Source organism: Ranitomeya variabilis, chromosome 2 (assembly GCF_051348905.1).
Source record: "Ranitomeya variabilis isolate aRanVar5 chromosome 2, aRanVar5.hap1, whole genome shotgun sequence".
NCBI classification, from domain to species: Eukaryota; Metazoa; Chordata; class Amphibia; order Anura; family Dendrobatidae; genus Ranitomeya; species Ranitomeya variabilis.
In genome coordinates, this window is record NC_135233.1 from 986,780,317 (window position 1) to 986,807,751 (window position 27,435).

A 27,435-nucleotide genomic window follows, 5' to 3' on the forward strand; every position below is an offset into this window, starting at 1 on the left:
TCGATGCAGCAGCTGCAGGAAAAATGGGATCCTGCGCCCATAGGCTTCCATTCTAGCCAACGACGGACGCCGCAGGATCTGTCGCTGTACATTTTTTCGACGCAGACAAAAAACGTTGCATTAAACGTTTTTTCCAGACGACGGTCTGCCAAAACACGACGTGTGGCCATCTGTCGCGATCCGTCGCTAATACAAGTTATGGGAAAAAAACGGATCCTGTGGGCACATTTGCAGGATCCGTTTTTTTCCCAAAACGACGCATTGCAACGGATCTGAAAAGAAGGAAGTGTGAAAGAGGCCTTAGACAACCTGAACACATGCAGGGATTGCTTGTTTGTTAGGGAATCCCCACATGTATTCAGGCTGTCTAGTGGGGGGGTTATAGTTAATTTCTTCCCGGCAGTGGGGTCTAATTGCTGATGCTGGGCAGGTTAACGCTATCAACTGGCAGATTAACCCCATATCTGCAAGTTAATAGCATTTTTTTTTCAAGTGACAGGTTCTTTTTAATGACTCCCCTCACTATGAAAATATTTTTCTTTCTATGTCAAATGTCCATAACATTTAAAGGGAGCCTGTCAGGTCCCCCCATGCTCTCCAACCCAGCTGCATTCACATATGTATAACTAAATTCCCTGTCTAACCAGCCCTGTATAATGTTGTTCAGCTTAATGTTTTTTTTAAATTACCTCCGATTTTCCTATGCTAATTAAGGCTTTGATTAGTCAAAGGGGCGTTGGTTTCTCCAGACTAGTCAACTTTTTTTTTTTTCCCCATGTTATTACACCCCTGTCGGCATGACAGAATAATTTCTATGAGCTGGCTTCGTGCTGCTCATTTTCTGCAGCGTCACTGCGCCTCTGTAGCCAGGTGTACGCTTCCCGGCTTCAGAGGTGCGCACTGCTCATGACCAGTGGTTCAGAGGAGCCATATTTTGACTTTTCAGTCATGAGCAGCGTACAGAGGCACAGTGACGCTACTGAAATGAGCATTGATGACGATCGTTATCACGCCTACAGGGCCGACTAGTCTGGAGAAACTAACGCCCCATTTACTATTCAGAGCTCTAATTGGCATAGGAAAGGCAGAGCTTATAAATTATATATATATATATATATATATATATATATATATATATATATATATAAATATATATATATATATATATATATATATATATATATATATATACTCGTATGTGAGTGCTGCTGGGTTGCAGGGCATGGGGATCCTGACGAGTTCCCTTTAAAAAAAAAAAAAAAATGACCTGTTCCCTGGTGTAAAGTGGATGGATTTTACTCCTTATTTTATTCCCCTGTGTGTTTTTTTTTTTCCTCCCCCTTTTAAATTTCCCATACGGTTACAGAGCTATTGGCCTTTTTTAGTGATAATAATAATATTTCTATATCGCTAACATATTCCGCAGCACTTTACATTTAGTGACGAGCGAGTGTGCTCGGATTTTGTATTATCCGAGCATGCTCTGGTGTTATCAAAGTGCCTTCGGCGTGCTCGAATAATAGACTCCATGCATCTGCATGATTCTCAGCTGTTAGGCTAGTTTCACACTATCGTTTACCTGATCTGCGGCGGGCTGCGGACTTCCTCCGTGAATCCCTGCCCCCGCCACTAGCTCCGCCTACTTCTGCATGCGGCCTGTGTACCTATATTTAACATTAGGTACGCAGGTCGTGCCGCAGTATGCGGATGGTGCCGCATGCGTCGTTTTGACGATGCGGGGAAAAAAAAAAAAAAAAGCTACACGGCTGCGTCTACGATGGTCGCCGCATCGTCAAAACGACGCATGCAGCACCATCCACATACTGCGGCACGACCTGCGTACCTAATGTTAAATATAGGTACACAGGCCGCATGCAGAAGTAGGCGGAGCTAGCGGCAGAGGTGTAGCGGGGGCGGGGCTTCACGGAGGAAGTCCGCAGCCCGCCGCAGATCAGGTAAACGCTAGTGTGAAACTAGCCTTAAACAGCCACAACACATGCCGGGGATTGCCTAACAAACCTGAAATAGCCACTTTTGGCCTGGTGACAAATCCTTTTTTAGAGCAATCTAAAGGTATAACGATGAAAGGGCTGTTAAAAGAAAACTTCTAAATGTTGCATAAACATTATTCCTTGTTAATAATATGAGTAGACACAAATTTAAAAACTTTTTTACCTTCTGTTTAGGCTCATGACAGCCCAGTCCGAGCTATGACCTGGTCCCATAATGACATGTGGATGCTGACTGCTGATCATGGCGGATATGTGAAGTACTGGCAATCCAACATGAATAACGTCAAGATGTTCCAGGCGCATAAGGAGGCGATTAGAGAGGCCAGGTTTATAACCACTCTACCCTTTTCCATAGATATTGCTAATCTCTGCCATCAATGTTGTACTTATCTGAAGTCTTCGGTCTTTCATCGGGGGGCAGGCTTAGTCAGGTTGAAGCAGTATCTTATGCACGTCCATTCCTGTTGTTCTTTGTGTTCGATCACAGCATTGTGTACTGTTTCTCGCACAAACTGTGTATGCCAAGACGTTTGCTTTATAAATAAAGAATTCTGTGCCTGTAATAGTTCACAGATGCAAAATAAAGCACAATACAATAAAACTGACAACTACACATACTATGACAATAAAAAGCACCCGACTCCCACAGTGCTAAATCCTACAGGTAATACCCTACCGGAACATCTTTCATTATTAGGAAGGGCTGGCACTCTTTCCCTTTATGATATTTTCTCTTAAAGCTGACTATTGCTTTTTCATGTATCAATTTGGCAATATTCACACATTTATAAATAATTTTAGTTTAAAAATCCACTTTATCCAGCTAATTGTGTACTTCTATATGAATTTAATTCTTTAACTTTTAATCTTGGAATATTGTACAAACCAAAATCTCCAGCACAGTCCAAAGTAGCATGCCAATATTCTAATGATACAAAATCCTTAAATTATCCTTGACTTTATGGTAACCACAGTATTTAGAAAGTGAGCCCACATGCAAGATATGTTCAGATTTGTGTAGTATTTATCACAAGCATGCTAATATTTTGCAAAGGCATAAAGGGGCACTCTCACTTGATGCATCACTTGACCTGTTACAGTAGTTCTCATAAAAATCCTGCTTTATTAACGAAAGTGCGCAAGTCCTCTGTGTGATGCTATGGCTGCCCAGTCCTCGATATTCATTAGTGGCAGACTACCCGCTGCTGATTGTCTTCCTACACTGCTGTCAGTCAGTGGCAGGTTTGCTGGGTTACCCTGCTACTCATGATTATTGAGCTCTCTAAAGTACATGTACAGCAGTGGGAGAGCTTCATTGCTGCAGCTAATAGTCTGATACAGTTATATGAAAAAGTTTGGGCACCCCTATTAATCTTAATGTTTTATAAAAATAGGTTTTTTTGCAACAGCTATTTCAGTTTCATATATCTAATAACTGTTGGACACAGTAATGTTTCTGCCTTGAAATGAAGTTTATTGTACTAACAGAAAATGTGCAATCTGCATTCAAACAAAATTTGACATGTGCATAAGTATGGGCACCTCTAGTCGCTTCCTGTAGCTTTTAATGAGTTCCTGGATGAAGGTATTTTTGACTATCCCTCTTTACAAAACAATTCCAGTTCAGTTAAGTTTGATGGTCGCCGAGCATGGACAGCCCTCTTCAAATGATCCCACAGATGTTCAATGATATTCAGGTCTGGGGACTGGGATGGCCATTCCAGAACAGTGTAATTGTTCCTCTGCATGAATGCCTGAGTAGATTTGGAGTGGTGTTTTGGATCATTGTCTTGCTGAAAGATCCATCCCCTGCGTAACTTCAACTTTGTCACTGATTCATGAACATTATTGTCAAGAATCTGCTGATACTGAGAGGAATCCATGCGTCCCTCAACTTTAACAAGACTCCAGGTGCCGGCATTGGCCACACAGCCCCAAAGCATGATGGAACCTCCACCAAATTTTACTGTGGGTAGCAAGTGTTTTTCTTGGAATGCTGTGTTTTTTTGCCGCCATGCATAACGCCTTTTTGTATGACCAAACAACTCAATCTTGGTTTCATCAGTCCACAGGACCTTCTTCCAAAAAGAAATTGGCTTCTCCAAATGTGCTTTTGCATACCTCAGCCAACTCTGTATGTGGCGTGCTTGCAGAAATGGCTTCTTTCGCATCACTCTCCCATACAGCTTCTCCTTGTGCAAAGTGCGTTGTATAGTTGACCGATGCACAGTGACACCATCTGCAGCAAGTTGATGCTGCAGCTCTCTGTAGGTGGTCTGAGGATTGTCCTTGACTGATCTCACCATTCTTCTTCTCTGCCTTTCTGATGTTTTTCTTGGCCTGCCACTTCTGGCCTTAAAAAGAACTGTACCTGTGTTCTTCCATTTCCTTACTATGTTCCTCACAGTGGAAATTGACAGGTTAAATCTCTGAGACAGCTTTTTGTATCCTTCCCCTGAACAACTATGTTGAATAATCTTTGTTTTCAGATCATTTGACAGTTGTTTTGAGGAGCCCATGATGCCACTCTTCAGGGGAGATTAAAACAGGAGAACAACTTGCAAGTGGCCACTTTAAGTACATAGTTACATAGTTATTAAGGTTGAAGGAAGACTGTAAGTCCATCTAGTTCAACCCATAGCCTAACCTAACATGCTCTAACATGTTGATCCAGAGGAAGGCAAAAAAAAAACATGTGGCAAAGAGTAACTCCACCATGGGGAAAAAAATTCCTTCCCGACTCCACATACGGCAATCAGACTAGTTCCCTGGATCAACGCCTTATCAAGGAATCTAGTGTATATACCCTGTAACATTATACTTTTCCAGAAAGGTATCCAGTCCCCTCTTAAATTTAATTAATGAATCACTCATTACAACATCATACGGCAGAGAGTCCCATAGTCTCACTGCTCTTACAGTAAAGAATCCGCGTCTGTTATTATGCTTAAACCTTCTTTCCTCCAGACGTAGAGGATGCCCCCTTGTCCCTGTCTCAGGTCTATGATTAAAAAGATCATCAGAAAGGTCTTTGTACTGTCCCCTCATATATTTATACATTAAAATAAGATCACCCCTTAGTCTTCGTTTTTCCAAACTAAATAGCCCCAAGTGTAATAACCTATCTTGGTATTGCAGACCCCCCAGTCCTCTAATAACCTTGGTCGCTCTTCTCTGCACCCGCTCCAGTTCAGCTATGTCTTTCTTATACACCGGAGACCAGAACTGTGCACAGTATTCTAAGTGTGGTCGAACTAGTGACTTGTATAGAGGTAAAATTATGTTCTCCTCATGAGCATCTATGCCTCTTTTAATGCATCCCATTATTTTATTTGTCTTTGTAGCAGCTGCCTGACACTGGCCACTGAATATGAGTTTGTCATCCACCCATATACCCAGGTCTTTTTCATTGACGGTTTTGCCCAGAGTTTTAGAATTAAGCACATAGTTATACATCTTATTACTTCTACCCAAGTGCATGACCTTACAGTTATCCCCATTAAAGCTCATTTGCCATTTATCAGCCCAAGCTTCTAGTTTACATAAATCATCCTGTAATATAAAATTGTCCTCCCCTGTATTGATTACCCTGCAGAGTTTAGTGTCATCTGCAAATATTGAAATTCTACTCTGAATGCCCCCTACAAGGTTATTAATAAATATGTTAAAAAGAAGAGGGCCCAATACTGACCCCTGTGGTACCCCACTGCTAACCGCGACCCAGTCCGAGTGTGCTCCATTAATAACCACCCTTTGTTTCCTATCCCTGAGCCAGCTCTCAACCCACTTACACATATTTTCCCCTATCCCCATTACTCTCATTTTATGTAACAACCTTTTGTGTGGCACCGTAGCTTTTCTCATGATTGCATACACCTGGCTATGAAGTTCAAAGCTCAATGAGGTTACAAAACCAAAAAAAGTGCTTTAGTAAGTCAGTAAAAAGTAGGTAGGAGTATTTAAAACAAGAAAATAAGGTTCCCCTACTTATGCACCTGTCAAATTTTGTTTGAATGCAGATTGCACATTTTCTGTTAGTACAATAAACCTCATTTCAAGGCAGAAACATTACTGTGTCCAACAGTTGTTAGATATATGAAACTGAAATATCTGTTGCAAAAAAAACAATTTTTATAAAGCATTAAGCTTAAGATTTATAGGGGTGCCCAAACTTTTTCATACAACTGTATTTTAGAAAACAAAAGCTGGTGTTGTATATTAGTGGCAGAAATGTATTAGGTGTACAGCAGCCTTCTTGGGTTAAAAAGTTGCAAAATTTGATGCTAATCATATTTACTCAAAAATTTACAACTGTGAATTTATATTTCCTTCACCACTTTTGAAAAGTGACAGGAAATGAGCAAAATTTAGCAGGTGAAGACAGAAGCTCTCACTAGCCGACATATAGAATACCGCTTTGGCCAGAAGTTGGTGTAAGATATGGTACAAATCTTTGGTATCTCCTAACAGATTTCAATTTGGTTATGTGGCAGACGGACAGACAATGATGTGGTCAAATTATAAGGAGGTGTTTGCCACTTAATATCCTTGAGGACCATACTCTGCTACTTTTTATGTTTAATGGGGCTGACTAGTGAAAACTTGCTGATCTGTGATAACCTTCACTAATCAACAGTTATATAGGGCTGCTGGAAAAACGGAGCAGTTTCAGCTTTGCTTGTCCTAAGCTGATTGTTCAACTTTGAAATGATGGAAGCCGGACTTTGAGGTAAGTAATTGCCACAAGGAGCTATTAAACACCCCGTATATCGCCATCACCACAGACGAGATATATATATATATCACAGTACTAGGTACAATGGCCCATTATCAATATTGCCTAAACTTAATACCATGGCTTACAGTGAGTTTGTGCCACTTTTAGACTGTTTAGTGTAAATTGAAACCACTAAATGGTTTAGTTTGAGTCCAAAATTGTTACCATAAAATTGGCACTGTCACATTAACTCCACATTTCTTTCCATTTGCCAACACTGTGATATGCCAAAACTATGCCCTTTTGTCGGCCAAGGCAGTGTTAGAAAAACATAAGGGTTTGTGCACAATCGCTGTGTGCTCGGTTCTTGCTACACAAACTCGACAAGTGAAGAAACCCTTATTGTTAAACACAGTAATGCCTGATGAAGAAACCTGAGCAGTCTCGAAAGCTTGTAATTTACCATCTTTTCAGTTAGCCATTAAAATCAACCACTAAGGACTCTCATATCTAAAGATTGTTAAAAGACAAATACTAATAATGTATATACATTAAAAGTTGCCAAGTGAGAAAAAATTAAAATTATATATTTTATAATATATATTTATTCGAAAGCAAAGGAGGAAAATGTGGCAAAATAACCAGTACACTTTTCCTATAAGGCTCTAAACCATGAGGCCTGCCTGTCCACGGAGGTTGACACCCTAATAGGCAACGCAAGTAAAGGCGCCCCCGCTCCTCATCTAGCCCGAGAGAGTCCCTATAACGACCCTAGATAGGTGTTTTATCCGGAGAGCACAGATTCTATCATAAAAAAGACATGATAGTCTAGAAGACACACAAAACAGTAGTCTTCATATGTGGCAATACACTGTGTGCAGAATTAGGCAAGTTGTATTTTGATCACATGATTCTTTTTATACATGTTGTCCTACTCCAAGCTGTACAGGCTCTAGAGCCAACTACCAATTAAGTAAATCAGGTGATGTGCATCTCTGTAATGAGGAGGGGTGTTGTCTAATGACATCAAAACCCTATAATAAGGTGTGCTTAATTATTAGGCAACTTCCTTTCCTTTGGCAAAATGGGTCAGAAGAGAGATTTGATGGGCTCTGAAAAGTCCAAAATTGTGAGATGTCTTGCAGAGGGATGCCGCAATCTTGAAATTGCCAAACTTTTGAAGCGTGATCACCGAAAAATCAAGCGTTTCATGGCAAATAGCCAACAGTGTCGCAAGAAGCATGTTAGGCAAAAAAGGCGCAAAATAACTGCCCATGAATTGAGGAAAATCAAGCGTGAAGCTGCCAAGATGCCATTTGCCACCAGTTTTGCCATATTTCAGAGCTACAACGTTACTGGAGTAACAAAAAGCACAAGGTGTGCGATACTCGGGGACATGGCCAAGGGAAGGAAGGCTGAAAAACGACCACCTTTGTACAAGAAACATAAGATAAAATGTCAAGACTGGGACAAGAAATATCTGAAGACTGACTTCTCAAAGGTTTTATGGACTGATGAAATGAGTGACTCTGGATGGGCCAGAGGCTGGATCAGTAAAGGGCAGAGAGCTCCACTCAGACTCTGACGCCAGCAATGTGGAGGTGGGGTACTGGTATGGGCTGGTATCATCAAAGATGAACTTGTGGGACCTTTTTGGGTTGAGGATGGAGTGAAGCTCAACTCCCAGACCTACTGCCAGTTTCTGGAAGACAACTTCTTCAATCAGTGGTACAGGAAGAAGTTGGTATCGTTCAAGAAAAACATGATTTTCATGCAGGACAATGCTCGTTCACATGCCAGTAAAGGTCTCAAAGAAGAAAAAATAATGACATGGCACCCTTGTTCACTGATCAGAACCCCATAGAGAACCTTTGGTCCCTCATAAAATGTGAGATCTACAAGGAGGGAAAACAGTCCACCTCTCGGAACAGTGTCTGGGAGGCTGTGGTGACTGCTGCACGCAATGTTGATCGGAAACAGATCAAGCAACTGACAGAATCTATGGATGGAAGGCTGCTGAGTGTCATCATAAAGAAAGGTGGCTATATTGGTCACTAATTTTTTAGGGTTTTGTTTTTGCATGTCAGAAATGATTATTTCTAAATTTTGTGCAGTTATATTGGTTTACCTGGTGAAAATAAACAAGTGAGATGGGAATATATTTGGTTTTTATTAAGTTGCCTAATAATTCTGCACAGTAATAGTTACCTGCACAAACAGATATCCTCCTAAGATAGCCAAATCTAAAAAAAAAAAAAAAAAAAACAGAAACCACTCCAACTTCCAAAAATATTAAGCTTTGGTATTTGAGTCTTTTGGGTTGATTGAGAACATAGTTGTTGATCAATAATAAAAATAATCCTCTAAAATACAACATGCCTAAATTCTGCACACAGTGTAGAAGCATTATATGGGTACAAGGAAAAGGTGTTAGTATCCAAAATATGTGCACCTCGGCAAAAAAATAGATAATCATCCGCACAAGAATGACATATCACAAAAAAAAAAGTGATTAACTGTGTGAAACAGGATACCATACCTGTGTACCAATCCAGCCTGCTCAGATGCTTTGGTTTTAAGACACATATACAAAATTTGCAGATGGCTGTCACTAAATAGGTGTCCATTATCAAACCCGACACGTTTCCTCCAGGATAAGATTCATCGGGAGGCCAGGAAAGATGGGCCAGCATGACTCCATAACATACTTGATACAAGACTCTTTTTCAGCTTTTTTGCAGCGTTTGTTCACCCATCTAAAGCAAGAAGAATAACAGTGGAAAAACGCAAATGGGTTTTCACTGCATTTTTTAAGCTTTGTATCAAAAAAAAAAAAACACCTTTATTAAACATGTATTTTAGTCCAAGATATAATCCGTACCGAGAAAATGCTGAAAAACTTTTTTGAACTCCGGATTAATCCTGCCAAGAGAGACAATTTTGGCTGTAGGATAAACGCAGCAAAAACGGTCCATATGAACATAGCCTTGGTCTGTTTTGTACTGCTGCTGAATCCAGACCTCTATATTGGGCTGTTTTCGAATGCTGAAGCGTATTCAGGGTTGAGCACAAAAAAAAAAAAAAAAACCTTGAAGGCTGTTCTGCCATGAAAATTTGAGGCCATGATTTCTTTGGTCTATATACATATAAAATGTAATCTTTTATCTTAAACTGACATCCAAGGTCTGCCTTTGACTGAGACAGATTAACCCCCAACCATAAGGCACGCCACAGAAGGGGTAATTCTCACCAGTTTCTGCATCATTTTACTATGGGCACAGTAAACGGATTTCACTTTTGAGAAGCGATAGAATAGATTTAAGTGTACATGTTTACTGCAGGCATGGAGTGTACATATTCAATTTAAATATCATGGAAAGGAAGTTTGTTACTGACTGCCGCTTCCATAAGTACGGTAATTGCTTGGAGCAGGCCTCCGCTCTAGACCTGCTTGTAAAGCTTCCACCAGGCGACACGTCTTCTCATGTCTTTCGTCTATTACTTTGTAGAATCTTTGGTGCAAGCCCTCTAGATTCATATGATGCCTTTATTGTGAAGGAGACTTAATGATTTCTAACCTCCAGTGTAAGAAAATGTAAGTTCTGTAGAGGTTGGCAGGTTGCAGCTGGCTGCTATTTTTTCCTAGCAGTACATGTAGAATTTTTACAAAGACAAAACATGCGTATTGACCGGTTTGCAAAGCGCTCGCTCTTCCAAGTAAGTCATGGGTTATTCTGTTGAAATTAGAATTATTCAACCCCCATTGCAAATTAGGTTCATTAGCAAAATTACTAAAGTAGCTCAACATAACTAATATAACAAATGCACCAGGCTACCTACCCCCACACTCGATGATCAAATCAGTCCAATGATCGATTTTTACACCAGTGCAACATCTGCCATAAAGGGAGCTGAGCATCTCGCTATAAACGGACACTGTGTGCTTGCCAAGAGAGTAATTCAGACGTCTGATACACTGGCTGTGGGCAGAGCTAGCACATCCTGGCCGTATGGCTCGCTTTCACTCTGCCTAAGGGCTCATTCAATCTGCTGTAATTTTGTCCTGTGTGATGACTGTGGGGGAAGGGAAAAAAAAAAAAACACGTACAGCACTCAGACCAATGGCATTCAATGAAGCAGAGCATATGTGCAACTTTTTTACTATATATATTTTAAATTGTAGCATGCACTACTTTCTTCCATAAATCAAATGACTCACTTATTCAAGTCTATGGGTACTTAAAATTTTTTTTAATTTTTTTTTTAATAAATAAAACCGATTCCATATGGAGCCACAGTATAGCATGCATTTATTCCGGATATACATTGTAATTCTGTAACATGGGAAACTCTAAATGGTCTTGATAATGATTAATAGCTGCTTCTGTAAAAAAAAAAAAGCAAAACTGATTGCATACAGACTGAACACGGACGTCAAGTGAGAAAAAAAACATCCCACTTCCCTGGATGAAACGGAACAATTTTCTATATTTTTATACTACGCTTGTGTGAATCTGCCCTTAGTGTGTTGCTTTCATCGCCTAGCTCAGTTAGCCCTTGCCTCCCTGTAGCAAAGCAGGCTCGCCCGTACAAGCAACCAAGACCATTTTGGTTCCCGTCCAGGTCCATTGGATGAGGGACTCCTCCTGCCGTGATCGACCGTATCTGCATGCCACAAATGCAAGATAATCTGTTTGCAGCATGTTTTTTTTTTTTTCACACCAAAAAGACCGCAGTTTACAGACCCTCATGTGATTTTAGTATTACAGGCTTTAGTTTAGGCTGATATGATTTCAGTACCAGGGGCGAATATGATTTCTGTTCAGTTGACTAGCCTATCCAGAAATGTTACCTGCCCCTACAGAAGTCACACACAGCTTATATCGCCCCGTGTCTCAGCCACTTTGAAATGAGCTTTGTAGTGGTTCATTTACCTCTGTACACCATAGGACCTCTGCAGGGGCTGTTCTATGATCTTTGTAGGTTTAGGCATAGGACATGCCAGAAACTCTCATTCATTTAGGTAGTAGCCACAGTGGAACTATAACAGCAGAAGATCTGCAACTTTAAAAAATGCCCTGTGGATTTCACCCTGTGTACCTGGGTCGCAGTCTTCAGCATTAATGAACATGTGGATTTTAAATTAAACTCTTAATTTGACGCAGAGGCTGGGCTAGTCCATGTGTGCTCTGTGATATGCACAATGACTGCGCACGCTCTGTTGTCGGCTCAGATCAGCAGAAATGAGCAAGCTCCAGAGCACGCTGATATATGTGCATTTTATGCACTGCTGATATGTTCATGTATTCATTTTTTACACTGCTGGTATACATTTAATACACAGCTCATAGTGCTGTTCAGTTTAAGCTATAGAAATACAATTTTAGATTTTTATTTCTGGATTTCTTTCTAAAGATTTTTGGTTTGGTGGATGTGGGAGTGGACACCATTTCCATTCCCACTTAAAGGGTTGATTTGACATGCAAAGTAATTCTCCTAAATCCCTATTTAATGCCATAATCTAAACTAATTTCTAACATTTGAATGAAAAAAATCCCTATCCTTTTCTAACTGTACTAACTGCTTTTCTTTTTTGCCACTTTTTCTATGACGTTGTTTGAGCATCCCCAATGAATACTGGGATACTAAAACTGAGTGTCGTCATGGCAGAGAGGTTGTAGTCACTGCCACAGTCTCTGCCCCCTCCATGAATTGAAGCTTGGGGACAGAGCTGTCCTCTGCGTGATGTGCACAATGACACAGCACGCTCTGTTGCCAGTTCTGATCGGCTGTATTGAGTCGGCACCAGAGCACACTGTTAGTGTATGCTCTAAGACTACCTGGCGTATGGAGACAAGCGCTGTCATCAGGTATAGTTTGTCTGGCAGTGATAGGTTCCTTTTAAACTTTCAAGCTGCATGTATGTACTGTATTTGCCAGCTACTCCACCTCTGCCATTTTCCAATTTACCATAAGTAAAGCACACTCAGACTTTTCCTTTGTAACTTTAGGCTGTCAGATCTATTAATAGAATTGTGATTTTTTTTTTTTTTTTTTAATTACATTCTATCTTGTAGAAGTGCGAATGAGAGGTGATCTGAGCATTTTTGAGTTAGGCAGTGTTCTCATTGACTATAAAGCCTCAATCGCTGACTTCATTCCGCTTCCTAGGAAGAATACAGTGACAAGTTGCAACTGCCCTCGATGGAATCCATGCCATAGATGTGAACAAGGTCTAGTTAATGTGAAAGTAACTTTGCTACTTTAATAATAGTTAGCACTGCTGCTTTGCAGCTCTTGGGTCCTTCATTCAAATCCCTCCAAGCACTACCTCTGCAAGGAGTTTGTATGTTCTCCCTGTGTTTGTGTGGGTTCCTCTGAGTTCTCCAATTTCCCCCCACACTCCAAAGACATACTGATAGGGAATCAAGATTTTGAGCCCCATCGGGGACAGCGATGATGTCTTTCACTTGCTTTGGTATTAATGGAGCTGTATAAAGCAAGTAAAATAATTATGGGATATGCACTGTTTTGGATGTATCTATAGAGCGTATCTGCTTAGGTGGCTGAAATTTAAATTCACCAGACCATAGATAAGCTACAGTTGTGCTCAAAAGTTTACATACCCTGGCAGAATTTTTGCTTTCTTAGGGTACTGTCACACAGTGGCACTTTGGTCGCTACAACGGCACGATCCGTGACGCTCCAGCGTCGCTTCATTATCGCTCCAGCGTCGTAGACTGGGGTCACACTTTGCAATGCACGGCGCTGGAGCGATAATTTCATGACGTATTTGCGATGTAGAAGCCGTTGGTTACTGTGCGCACATCGTATACAACCTTTGTTACACGATGCGATCATGCCGCCACAGCGGGACACTTGACGACGAAATAAAGTTTCAAACTATCTGCTACGACGTACGATTCTCAGCGGGGTCCCTGATCGCAGTAGCGTGTCAGACACAGCGAGATCGTAACTATATCGCTGGAACGTCACGGATCGTGCCGTCGTAGCGACCAAAGTGCCACTGTGAGACAGTACCCTTAGCCTTTTTTCAGAGAATATGAAGGATAACACCAACACTTTTTCTCCATTCATGGTTAGTGGTTGGGTAAAGCCATTTATTGTCAAACTACTGTGGTTTCTCTTTTTAAATCCTGATGACAACCCAAAGCGTCCAAATGACCCTGATCAAAAGTTTATATGCCCCATTTCTAAATACCGTGTATTGCCCCTTCTAACATCAATAACAGCTTGAAGTCTTTTTGTGGTAGTTGTGGATGAGGTTTTTTATTTTCTGGTAAAGCTACCCACTCTTCTTGGCAAAAAGCCTCCGGTTGGGGCGTGGCTATGTAAGCTAGGAGAGAAGACGCACCTTGTGGAAGCTCCGGGTATCCTGGTCTTAATCCTGCCATTAATCCCCCTGATCCGCAGTCTGCACTGGCTGGAACGGTGCCCTGGGACCTCAGGATACCGGTGGCCCCCTCAAACGGCGACTTTGGAGTCCTGGGACACCGGTAAATGCGGCGGCCTGAAAGAGCGGCAAAGTCCCTGAGCTGCGGTGGCCATCTTTGAGCACAGCTCTGGCGGGCAGGATGCAGCGTCGGCGGCGGCCGAACCCGGGTGAATCCCCTTGAGACGCGGCAGACACCTGCATACAGCGGGGACGCTGTGGAACTCCGGGGAAAAAAACAGGTGCTGGGTCTGGAGCGGCGGGCGGTGCCTGGGGAAACTGCAGCCATTATTACAACTCAGGAGGTGAGCTAACAGCCTGAAATAATAGAGGGGTGGTGCGGTGTGTGCCCTGGAAGATTGGGCCCTGCACCCCCCTTATCAGACAAACCCCTGTCGGCACCATAACTCTGGAGGGATTATCCACCCTCCCTGCTGTTCTGCTTGTGGGAGCTGTGGGCTGCTCTGAGGCACGGTGCCTGGGCAAATCCTTAACTGCTACTCCTGCAAATATCTGGCAATTCTTTGCCTGACCGACTGCCTCCTTGGGATATATCCCGGTGTTTGACCTTGTCCGGTCTGCTATTGGAGAATAGACTACCATAATCATAAGCTTGGTCCTTTTGTGGGGATCTTCTGTTAATCGCCATGCATCATTCTAAAGGAGCGGGGGCCGCTGACAAGTTAAAGAAATATGCCAGAGAAGATGCCCCTGACAATGTAATTACCCTCAGAAATAATCCCATGCAGAATCAACGTAAAAATCGTCTTTCTGACAGTAATGAGGAGGGAGAACAAGACGAACTGACCCTTAAACAAGCATCTGTGCAGTTGATTCAGGCCATATCCCTCACCAGGTCTTCTCTCACTGAGAAAATAGAAGACGTACATACTGAAGTGGGCCGTCTGCGACATGATATGCAAGCTATGAGAGGGCGTATCTCAGAGGTTGAAGCAAGAGTGTCTCAGATAGAGGACACCATTACCCCAATGGAGGCTAAGCTGTCAAAGGCCACCGGCTCTGTGAATGCCTGGAAGCAAAAGGCAGATGACCTGGAAAACAGATTGCGTCGTAATAACATTCGAATTATTGGCCTACCAGAATGCTCGGAGGGTCAGCAACCTGAGCAATTTCTAGAGAACTGGCTTAAAACCTCCATGGGAGATGGATTCTCTTCAACATTTTCTGTGTAGAGGGCCCATCGGGTCCCAACGAGACCTCTTCCTCCCGGAACTCCACCTCGGCCCTTTCTGGCACGTCTCCTCAATTGCAGAGACAGGGATGCGATTCTTCGCTTGGCAAGGCAGAAGAGCCCTATTAAATTCAAGAACACTACTATATCAATCTTCCCGGATTTTTCCATGGAACTTCCAAAGCAGCGAGTCCGATTTATGGAAGTAAAAAAGCAGCTCAGGGATAAGAACATATACTCCATGCTCTACCCAGCTCAACTCCGCATTGTCCATGAAGGCTCCTCCCTGTTCTTTACTGATCCGGCGGAGGCAGCCGAATGGTTGCGATCATACAGGGGGTCTAGTGTACCGGACTCCTAAGTAGTTCTCCTTGTCTGATGGCAACACAAATTGGAGCTCTCCTTATTGGTGCTGAGCTTATCAACAATACCGGACGCTGGTTCCAGGGAGGGTATCCCCTTTTCTATCTGACTGTAGGATTATACTCCTCCACTGTTCAAATTCTGTTTTGTTTGGGTTTTTACACCAGTTCTGATTGTTTGGTATGTTTGTTAGTCGCCAATGATAACTTTATGCTCTGCGTGATGTTCCTGATCCCTGCTCAGGTTATGGTGTATATTATTCCTTTTTTTAAGCGTAGATATGGGGTCTGAGATTATATGTATGACATGGAATATACGGGGTATTAAGACTCCCCGAAAGAAAATCAAGGTTTTTTCGCAGATTAAAAGGTATCATCCCCATATTGTAGCACTTTTAGAGACACATCTGATCAGAGACACCGTTAAATGTACACAAAAGCCGTGGGTGCAGTGGTCCCTACATGCATTCCATACTAGTTACTCCAGAGGGGTCTCTCTGTTGATACATAGGAATGTTAGATGGGAGGCTAGGGAGGCACGACGTGATCCCGAGGGTCGCTTTGTTTTTGTTCACGCCTTTATTAATACACGGGAATATGTGATACTATGTGTTTATAACCCACCCCCGGCTAGTATATCGGTTCTCCGCATGGCAATGGGTTTCTCCCTAAATTATCCTAATGCTAGTGTTATTTGTATGGGAGACTTTAATTTGGTCATGGATAATCTTAAAGACAGATTGAGACTAGACGGCGAGATGTCGGGGGGGCCTCCTCCTCAATCCCCCTCTCAATTGGCACTATTTATGAGCGCTAGCGGATGGTTAGATCTATGGAGAACACGTCACCCTGAGACAAAGGAATATACCTGTCATTCATCAACTAGACAGTCTCTATCTCGCATAGATTACATATTTGGATCTAGTGACCTGGCATTATGGGTGAATAGTGTTGAACATGGTAATAGGGAGATATCAGATCACAGTCCAGTTATTCTCAAATTTAAATACGGTCAGTCAAATAATAATATACCTTGGAAATTGAATCCTTTCTGGTTGAAACTGATAGATTCTAGTGATAGAACGGTTGATCAGTTGAACTGTTTTGTCTCTACTCACCCAGACCCCTCGAATCTTAATCTGTTTTGGGACACTCTAAAGGCATATTTAAGGGGATGTCTGTCCTCCACAATTTCCTACATAAAAAGGGTGACTGCAAGGGAGAATGATGAGATGGAGCGGTGGCCGAGGGATTCTGAGGCCACCTATGTAACCAATCAAACCAGCGGCAACAGGGTGGAATGGCTCACTTCCCAAAGATTATACACCCAGCATATAGACACTAAATCGAAACGTAAATTATTTTTTACCCGTCAATCCTATTTTGAATTGGGGAATCAGGCCTGTACACTTCTAGCCTTTTTAGTACGCCATAATACCTCTAATACAGTACTACAGATTCGGGCACTTGATGGTTCGTTGGTATCCTCTACTGAGGAGATTCTTCGGTGTTTTTGTAATTACTATAAGTCATTGCTCAAATCTGGTAGTGGTCTTGGTGTCCCTGAATGTGTAGACTATTTATCGGACATAGAGTTCCCCTCACTGAGCCCAACCCAACAAGCTTTTATGGAGGCCGAGTTTACTCTGGAGGAAGTGGAACATGCTATAATGGACATGGCCACCGGGAAGGCCCCTGGACCCGACGGGTTTCCCGCTGAGTTCTATAAAAAATATCGGAGCCACCTGGCACCACTTTTACTGAAGGTACTCCGGAGTATATGGGAGGGAGAATTTATGCCTGAAACATTTTACGATGCAAATATTATTGTACTTAAAAAGGAGGGAAAAGATCCCTTGGAGGGTGGATCGTATCGCGCCATATCATTAGTGAATGTAGATTATAAAATCTTCACTAAAATCTTGGCTACTAGACTAAATACGATCATACTAGACCTTATACACCCAGATCAAACTGGCTTTATGCCCGGGAAAAGTACCTCCATCAATATTAGGTGGGTCCAATCAGTGATTCAATGTAGTTCTCTAGAATTGGATAATAATTGGGCACTGGCATCACTAGACACAGCCAAAGCGTTCGACTCTCTCGAGTGGCCTTTCCTCTCCGCATGTCTACAGAAATACGGTTTTGGGGACAAATTTATTAGAGGGATAGATACACTATATAGGAATCCTAGGGCACGGGTAATTGTGAATAACTCTATCTCTGATTCTTTTACCTTACACAGGGAAACCCGTCAAGGATGTCCTTTGTCCCCGGCTCTCTTTGCCCTCGCGATAGAAGCTTTAGCAATACGCATAAGGTCCTCCACGGATATTAAGGGAATAAATATTGCGGATCGTGTGGATACCATTGGTCTTTATGCCGATGACATGATCATATTTATGGATAAAATAGAAGAAACACTACCGCAAGTAATAACGACCATTGATAACTTTAGTAAATTCTCCGGTCTTTATATAAATTGGGACAAGTCTGCCCTGATGCCTCTGTCTCATGCTCCGATGCCCTGTCTCGAAAATCTCTAGTCACTACCTGTAGTCTCTAATTTCAAATATTTAGGTATCCATATGTCTCAATATAGTCGGCTGGACCTACAACTTAACATTTATCCACTATTAGACCTGGTCAAATCTACATTTATAACCTGGAGCAAACTCCCTCTCTCTGTTGCAGGCCGCATTAATCTAATTAAAATGATATTGCTCCCCAAACTTAATTATTGTGTCCAACATAGTGCTGTGCCAATACCCAAGTCTTTCTTTGCAAATTTAAACTCCCTGACCACATCCTTTATATGGGGGAAGACCAGACCCAAACTTAAACTATCTACTCTGCAGAGACCGAAAAAGGGGGGTGGGGCGGCCCTACCAGACTTTTATCTATACTATCTTGCCGGGCAAGCTAAAGCGATAAACAAGTGGATGCCTAATAACTCCCTACCTAATTCAGAGAGCCATTTAATCCATTCTGCCCGGATTGATTGTCCATTGGGATTTTTGGAAATAGAGAAAGTCAGTGCTCCCCGTTTGCTGCCTTTGCTTCGACTGGCGAGATTAATATGGAGACAAATCAAAAAAGTTATTAAATTTGCAGATATAATAGAAATGCCACTGTGGCATAATAGTTATTTCCCAGAATTACTGAATCACCCATCTACTGAGTTCTGGATCTCGTGTGGTGTTCTTTCGGTGGGTAATGTACATGACCAGGGGGTTTTTGTATCCTTCGAACAATTACGGGATACCTACAATATCCCAAGATCTCAATTCTTCCGTTATTTGCAGCTAAGGTCAGCTTTCCAATCGCATATGCGAAATGTGGGTGCAGGTCGAGCAATCTCATCTCTACCTCTGCTAGGCATTCTCAAATCGCAGGGTCCTCAGGGACTCATTTCCTCTTTATATACGTATCTATTATCCGTGGGAGATGGGTCTACTATTAGCTCTCTTAAAAGGATGTGGGAGGGACTTCTTCCCGATACACTGGGAGAGGAGTGGGAAGATATTCTAGAGTCTCCAACTAAAGTTTCTCCTTCAGTTAATAACAGGATGACCCAGCTATACTGTATATTATATATCAGACTTATTTGACCCCAACACGACTCTTTAAAATGGGTCGCCTCCACTCATCAGACTGCTTACGATGTTATACACGTGAAGCGGATTTTATCCATATGATATGGAGGTGCCCGGTAATTTTTCACTATTGGAAAGAGGTCACGACATTATTAAGATCTTTATTGTCAATCCCTGTTCCACTTGAGCCATTGACCTGCTTATTCGGGGTGTGGGATACAGAGGCCTGGGATCACCATACTGGGATCTTTCTTCGAGAGACGCTCTTCTTAGCACGGAAGGTACTGGCGTTAAGGTGGATGGGCGGTTCCTCCCCGTCTCTCAGAGTTTGGATTGACTTGGTGAACTCGGTCATTCCGTATGAAAGAACACTGTACCAAAATAGAGGATGCCCAGGTAAATTCGAAAAAATCTGGGGTAGATGGAACTCCTCTTATCATACTCTGTTGTCTGCGCTGATTAGATACATACACGGGAGAATGGGCTTGTGGTTTTGGGACATCGCTTGCGGAGCAGGATTTAAATCTGTTTTTCCTTTTGGCGACTTACTATTAACGGTTAAAGTTGTATAGTAGGTATTTTATAGGTACTAGTGATTCAACATGCACAGTTTATTACCCCTGTAAACTTTGGATATGATGATATTCGGTAATTATTTGTATCCGGTGGTATAATTGATTATGATAAATGTAAATGTGTGCATTGTTTGTTTATTCTGGAATTAATAAACGAATTTTTTTTAAAAAAAAAAAAGCCTCCGGTTCCTGTAAATTCCTGGGCTGTCTGGCATGAACTGCGCGCTTGAGATTTCCCCAGAGTGGCTCAATGATATTGAGGTCAGGAGACTGAGATGGCCACTCAAGAACCTTCATTTTGTTCTGCTGTAGCCAGTGACAAGTCGAATTGGCCTTGTGTTGTCATGTTGGAACGTCCAAGAACGTCGCATGTGCATCTTCCGGGCTGAATTTGCCTCCAGTATTTGCTGATAACGTGCTGCATTCATCTTTCCTTCAACTTTGGCCAAGTTTCCTGTGCCTTTGTAGCTCACACATCCCCAAAACATCAGCAATCCACCTCCATGCTTTACAGAAGGAATGGTGTTCCTTTCATCATAGGCCTTGTTGACCTCTCTCCAAATGTAAAGTTTATGGTTGTGGCTAAAAAGTTCAATTTTGGTCTCATCACTCCGAATTGCCTTGTTCCAGAAGTTTTGAGGCTTGTCTCTGTGCAGTTTTGCGTATTGTAGGCAAGATACTTTGTGGCATTTGTGCAGTAATGACTTTCTTCTGGCAACTCGACCATGCAGCCCATTTTTCTTCAAGTGCCTCCTTATTGTGCTTCTTAAAACAGCCACACTGCTAGTTTTCAGAGAGTCCTGTATTTCAACTGATGTTTTTTGTGGGTTTTTCTTTGCATCCCAAACAATTTTCCTGGCAGTTGTGGACAATTTTTGTTGGTCTACCTGATTTTCCATTTGTTAATCACCACCGTTTGAACGCTGCTTACTGGCATTATCAATTCCGTGGATATCTTTTTGTATCCCTTTCCTGTTTTATACATTTAAAATTATTTTTTCCTGTAGATCCGTTGATCGTTCTTTTGCTTTCCCCATGACTCACAATCCAGAAGCGTCAGTGGCTGGAGGAAAGATGCAAGAGTCTGTCTGGATCCCAGAAACTCACTCCGCTTTTATGGCCACACACTGATTACAAGCAAATAGGTCACGGGTGAGGATGTTACCTTTAGTAGCCATTCAAACCCATTTGTGTCAACTTCTTTGCATGTTATCAGGCCAAAATCACCAGGGTATGTGAACTTTAGATCAGGGTTGTCATTATGATTTAAAAAGAGAAAACACAGTAGTTTGACAATAAATGGCTTCACCCAACCACTAACCATGAGTGGAGAAAAAGTGTTGGTGTTATATTCTCAGAAAAAGGCCAAGAAAGCAAAATTCTGCCGGGGTATGTAAACTTTTGAGAACAACTGTATGACTGTTCTTCCGGTTTTCCCCTTTAACATTTTACCTTTTGATTCTGATTAAATTGTATTTCAGTTTTTCCTTTTCTCATGGTTGTGCAAAAATGCTGTGATAGTCCCGGCCATCTCCGCCAACTTTTTGAAAAGTGGTTGGAACTCGGGTGGGTTGAGGTGCTGCCAAGCATGCCCGTCAAATTAATAATAATAATTAACTTCATAAAAGTCATGTAAATTATGACAAATGTATGCCAGAAATGGGTTTGTGTACATTTTTGGTGGTGGTGCACTTGAGTTAAAACGTCTGTCAAATTTTTGAAAGCCGCTCAAGCCTCTTAATAAATCTGGTACATTTTACTCCAGCACTCCTGTCATTAAAGCTGGCATACAAAACAGTCTTAATGAATCTGAGTCTTAATGTCTTAATTGCTGCCTCCATACTGCAGAACTGGAAATTTAATCAAAACATGCTAATTGGGTGGTTCTGCCAACCTTTGGTGTTGCCAAGAGACTCTGATGTGTTGTGCGTTTTGTTTGTTCCGCCTACCTCAGAGTGCAGCGCTGGCTTGCCTGGAATCAGTTCTCTCTGCAGAGAGAGCCCAGGCTAGCCAATGCTGTCCATCTCCAATAATGGAGGTGGGACACAAAAAGCCAGCGGGCAGAACAGCGTACTCATGGCCACACCTAAGGTGCATGGTGCAATCTTATTGGCATATTTGATTATACTTCAGTTTCTGTACCAGGAAGGCAACAAGTAGAGCACTAAAGGTTTGATTTAGGTAAGGGCTATAATCTCTTCAAGGTTTTCTGCTAGGTTTCTCCAGAGTCTGGGCAAATGGATTCCATTTAATTTACACAGTAAATATCTAAAATATGCACATCCATGTTAAAATGGCTGACTTGTCATGTAGAAAAGTCATACCAAGAATAATAATTTTCACGACTTTTTTCCCACCTGTATACAATTCAATTGAAAAAAAATAAAATAAATTTTCATGCAGAGAAAAAAATATAATGTGGTTGCAGTGTGTTCCCTCTGTATTTGTAAGCCAAAACTAGGAGTGGAGCGATCCGAGGAAAAGTAAAATAGAAACACGTCACCACTTCTGTATTTATCACCCACTCCTGGTTTTCGCTTACATACTGATGTGAACATGTGAACGTAGCCTTAAATACTTTATTGAAGTACTCTTTGACATTGCATTCAATCTTTTTGGGTAGGAGTCTTATCAGCATGGAACAAAACATGGCTGAGCTTTGGGTGTTTTTTTTTTTTTAAAGAAAAAAAATTCCACCTGGCCACCCTACCCCACCTTCCAGACATATGAAGAATACAGGAGATTATATTCACATGCAGTACAGAACCAGTAATTGTCAGAAATTCTTGCACCTTCTTTACTGTTGCTGTAGACATCTTGGCAGTCTTTCAGACCAAACTTCTTTTGGTCTTGTCATTTTTTCGCAAAGCGAAATATTTTTAGGTAATGTCTGTCCATTGCAACCAACTGGATAGATAACTTAAATCACGTCTGTCATTTCAGGTGACTTTCCAGACTAACCTTTGGTGTGTGTGTACACGATATATAAGACTCACTGGTCATTATGACCTGCATCCTACATTTCTAGCCTGTTTATTCACTGCAGTTTTCTGTAGGTAATTTTCTGTAGTCTCTGTACTGTCTATAGGAGCCTTAATTCCTGCTCTCCTGTCTGTATGTAGCACATATTCTGAGGCAGTGTGGAGGATATTTATACAGCATTACTAAGCATTGTAGCTGCGAATCCAGCATTGTGGAGAGAAAAAATACTAAAAGCACCAGGAGACAGAAGTGGATAAAGTGTCTCTGATCAGATAAAATACCTAGTAATGTATTTTCATTCTCTTGTTTTGTAGATCTTATGCAATGTGTGTTGTAACAGTGACTACCGTATTTATTTAATTTTCTCTTTCGCCTCATTGGGGGGGACACAGACCATGGGTGTATGCTGCTTGCCACTAGGAGACTGACACTTAGTTAACACAAAAAATGTTAGCTCCTCTTCTGCAGTGTACACCCTCGTGCTGGCTCCCAGAGAACCAGTTCTTGCTTGGTGTCCGTAGGAGGTACATGGGTCTAGTTTTCAGACCAAAAGATCTTTATTTTATTTTTACATTAATACCAATTTTTACATTTTTCTAAGTGGAATGAAGGGGTGATGGATCCTTTCAAGGTTCATATCTCCCCGAACCATCAACAGGCGAGCACAGTGTGTGTCGCCTCTCCGTATCCTCTTCTGCGACGTGGGATGCCAAGCCTGGGCTGAATTTTTTTGGGAGATGGGTCCCTTCTAGAGCACCGATCTCTTCGCACCATTAACGGACGAGCACATGGAGTAGCGCCTCCACGTATCCTCTTCTGCAGCCAGGGCTAATGCCGGACATTTAGCCCTGTCCCATCCTAGGGGATTTAACCCCTTGGATGTACAGTGGCCCCTTTTTTGTTTGTCCGAGCAGCCCCCACTGCACCACCACTGTTAAAGCGGATGGTACAAGGAGGCAGACTGTCCCTCTCCACCTCCCTTCTAAAGGGATGGTGGATTGAGGGCTTTACCCCTTATCCCTGCTCTGTCCAAACCAGCAGCAGCACAGGAGGACCTGCATCAAGCTTCCTTACATCCGCCGACACCGAGCCCAGTGCACCTAGTCCCCCTGAGTGGGCTTCGCCACTGTCTCAATCCATGGCTTCGCTTGCCAAAGCCATTGAATCCCTCCATGATTCTTCGGGGGACCGGAGCGTTTGCAGGACTGTTGTAGACAGATCCTCCCCAAGCCCGGGAACAGTCAGCAGAGGCCAAAAGCACTCTAGAAGCCATCAGGCACCTAGAAAACGGATCCGTAGCACGTCTCCTGAGCAGACGCTTGCCTTGTCGCCTCTAAGCTCTGTTTCTCGCTCTCCCTATCCAGTGGTCAGTAGCGAACACGAATCTGATTGTGAATCTGATGGTTCCTTGGACCCGGATTCACCAGATTTTCAGAAAACAGTGGGTTCGCTGATTGAGGCTGTCAACCAGGCTTTAAAGGTTGAGCAAGATTCCAGCTCCGCTCCGGCTCAAACCATGTCCTTTAAGAGGACTAAACGCTCATAAGGCATTTGCTATTCATTCTGAATTTAGAGCCATAGTTAATGGAACAATGAAGGTATTAACTTGCAACATCACGTAAGTACGGTTAATGAAAACTAACTTTGTTGCACATATGCCGGACTATATCATAGGCCAAGTCGTAAACAACTACTACAAAGGGGATGTGGAAACCACAAAAAACGACCAAAACTGGATGCATAAATTACAAGAGTGATCTTTATTCAAAATGCAAAAAACACATTAAAATCATGACAACAAACAGACAATGACCAGACAAGAATGTTATGCGGTAGGAAATTGGTGTGAAGTACCGCAAAAAAGCTGCTACTGTGTAACCAAACATGCAGACTAGGAACAACTGGCTCCAAAATATCTCAGATATATGTGTAGGGGATAAAATATCCAAGTAAGAATGCTTACTGGAGGGATAAAGTGCATTGAATGGCATGTAGACCTAACCTGAAATCAATATGCTAGAGCCTATGATTGAACCATATATATACACCACACTGGGTTAAAATAATGGACCTCTGCATACGACTTAAAGAAATGCTATCAGTGCCTCCCTAAAGAATACACTATGCATACATCAATGCTATGTAGGACTCCACTGCATAATACACCCAGAGGCCAGCGCGGCCATACAAAGGTCTAAACACCCATATCACTGTGCAATAAGCAACCACTGTCCCGTTGTCAATTACCTCATGAGGAGAGCACTCAAGTGTGGCCAGGTCCAGTCTGCACGTCAGCCCGACGCGCGTTTCGGAGTGGAAACTCCTTCGTCAGGGGGCGTGGGTATAGAGAACGCCTGGATAAACGCTTCACAGGACAAAGGCCTCTCAAAGCAAAGTATCCTTTTTCAGCTGACCTGAAAAAAGATTAGGCTGAATCTCCGGTGGTAGATCCCCCAGTATCCCGCCTAGCATCCAAAACTCTCCTCCTGTCCGTGCTGGGTGGCTCATCCATCAAAAATCCCACGGGCCATCAGATAGAAAGTTTGGCTCGCTCTGTCTTTGAAGCCTCAGGTTCGGGGCTCTATCCATCCTTTGCCGCAGCATGGGTAGCTAAGGCAATGGTTTTCTGGTCAGAGACTTTAGCTACTTATCTTCGGAGCAGTAACCCTCCTTCTGAGGCAGCGCACTTTGCCAACCCAATTTCCAGGCAGACGATTACATGGTACATGCATCCTTGGATGAGGCTCAGTCAGCAGCCAATGCCATCAGTATCAGAAGGACATTATGGCTCAGAGAATGGAAGGCGGACTCTGCATCGTAAATGTCTCTCACCTCCCTTCCTTATCAAAGCAGTCGCTTATTTGGAGAAAAGCTGTATCAGCTTATTTCCAATGCTACGGGAGGGAAGAGTAAATTCATTCCCCAACAGAGACTTAGGCGTCCCTTTCAGAGACAGCACCAAATCCGTTTCCGTTCCTTTCGCTCCACTCCAGGCTGGGCCACTACCACTACTTGGTCAGGTTCAGGACGTTCTCCACGAAGGGATGGAGGAGCACAGGTCTTGTACAGACCTAGCCAGCGTTGGAAGTCTCAGCCCAAGCAGCTGAGACCTAAAGGTCCTAGGTCTCAGAGATTTTCCTCACGCTGACTACTAGCGCTATCCGGTCGACATCGGCAGGGTAGGCAGCCGCCTACTTCTTTCGTCAGGTCTGGCTTTCCGTCATCTCCGACGAGTGGGTCAGAGAGCTGGTGTCGTCCAGATACAAATTTGACTTTGCTACGCACCCCCCTTCACGTTTCTTCCCCTCCTGTCCTCCCTCTTCAGAGGCAAGGGCAAACGCTTTCTCCCAGGCCATAGACACATTACGTCACGATGGTGTCATTGTCACCATCCCAGAAAGCAAAAAGTTTCAGGGTTTCTATTCGAACCTTTTCGTCGTCCCAAAGAAGAACGGAAAGGTAAGACCCATACTAGACCTCAAACTTCTAAACAAGTTTGTCAAGGTCCGTCATTTTCGCATGGAATCTCTGCACTCCGTGCTATTCGGCTGGCCCTGCAACACTTCCATCATCTTCTAGCGGGTCACCCCATCTGTATTCAATAAGACAACGCCACGGCTGTGGCATACATCAGTCATCAAAGGGGTACCCGCATCAGGGCGGCCATGTCCGAAGTAACTCGCATCCTTCGATGGGCAGAGAACAACCACTCGGTGATTTCAGCAGTGCACATTCCAGGAGTGGAAAACGGGATGGCAGACTTCCTCAACTGTCAGGGTCTCTCCTCGGGGGTAATGGGAGCTTCATCAAGAAATTTTCAACCAGATCTGTCGTCGCTGGGGGATCCCAGATGTGGATCTCATGGCATCCAGACTGAATGCCAAGGTTCCCCAGTTTACAGCGAGGTCTCGAGACCCGAGAGCCATCTTTGTCAACGCTGTGGTTCTTTCGTGGTGCCAATTCTGCCTTTCGTACATTTTTTTTTCCTCCCTCTACCGTTGCTCCCCAGAGTAATCCGGAAGATCAAGGTAGGAGTCCCAGTGATCCTGGTCGCTACCTATTGGCCACGCCGCTCGTGGTTTGCAGAGTTGGTATGCCTCATCGCCGACATTCCCTGGAGGCTGCCGGATCGGCCAGATCTGCTCTCCCAGGGCCCGATCTACCACCATAACTTAGGGGCCCTGTGTATAACGGCATGGCCGTTGAATCCTGGGTCTTGACCCTGGCTTGGTTTTCTCAACAGATCATTTGCACTATGGTTAGTGCTCAAAAACCCACATCAGCCGTATCTATCACTGTACCTGGAAGACATTTTTTGCTTCGTGCAAGGATCGCTGTGTTTCCCGTTTCCCCTCTCTTCTCATTTTCCACCATTTTAGAGTTCCTACAGGCTGCTCTGGACTCCGGTCTGGTACTCGGCTCTCGTAAGGGCCATATCTCCGCTCTATTGGTCTTATTTCAGAGACGCATAGCGTCAAAACTTCCGGTTAAGTCCTTTCTGCCTGTCTTCAGGGGGTGTCACACGTCACTCCTCCCTATCGCA

General features: G+C 43.0%; 1 protein-coding gene across 6 annotated transcripts in view; it reads left to right on the top strand.

Moving 5' to 3' along the window:
* The window catches only part of WDR33 (WD repeat domain 33), a 144,105-nt gene that overhangs the window by 40,536 nt on the left and 76,134 nt on the right, over positions 1–27,435 (top strand). For all 6 annotated transcript variants that reach the window (XR_013221938.1, XR_013221937.1, XM_077290928.1 and 3 more), the window contains exon 6: positions 2,187–2,338. Coding sequence is in view for 4 of the 6 variants with exons in the window: in XM_077290928.1 (XP_077147043.1) it covers positions 2,187–2,338 (152 nt within the window). In the remaining 2 variants the exon portion in view is untranslated. The remainder of the gene's footprint in view (positions 1–2,186; positions 2,339–27,435) is intronic.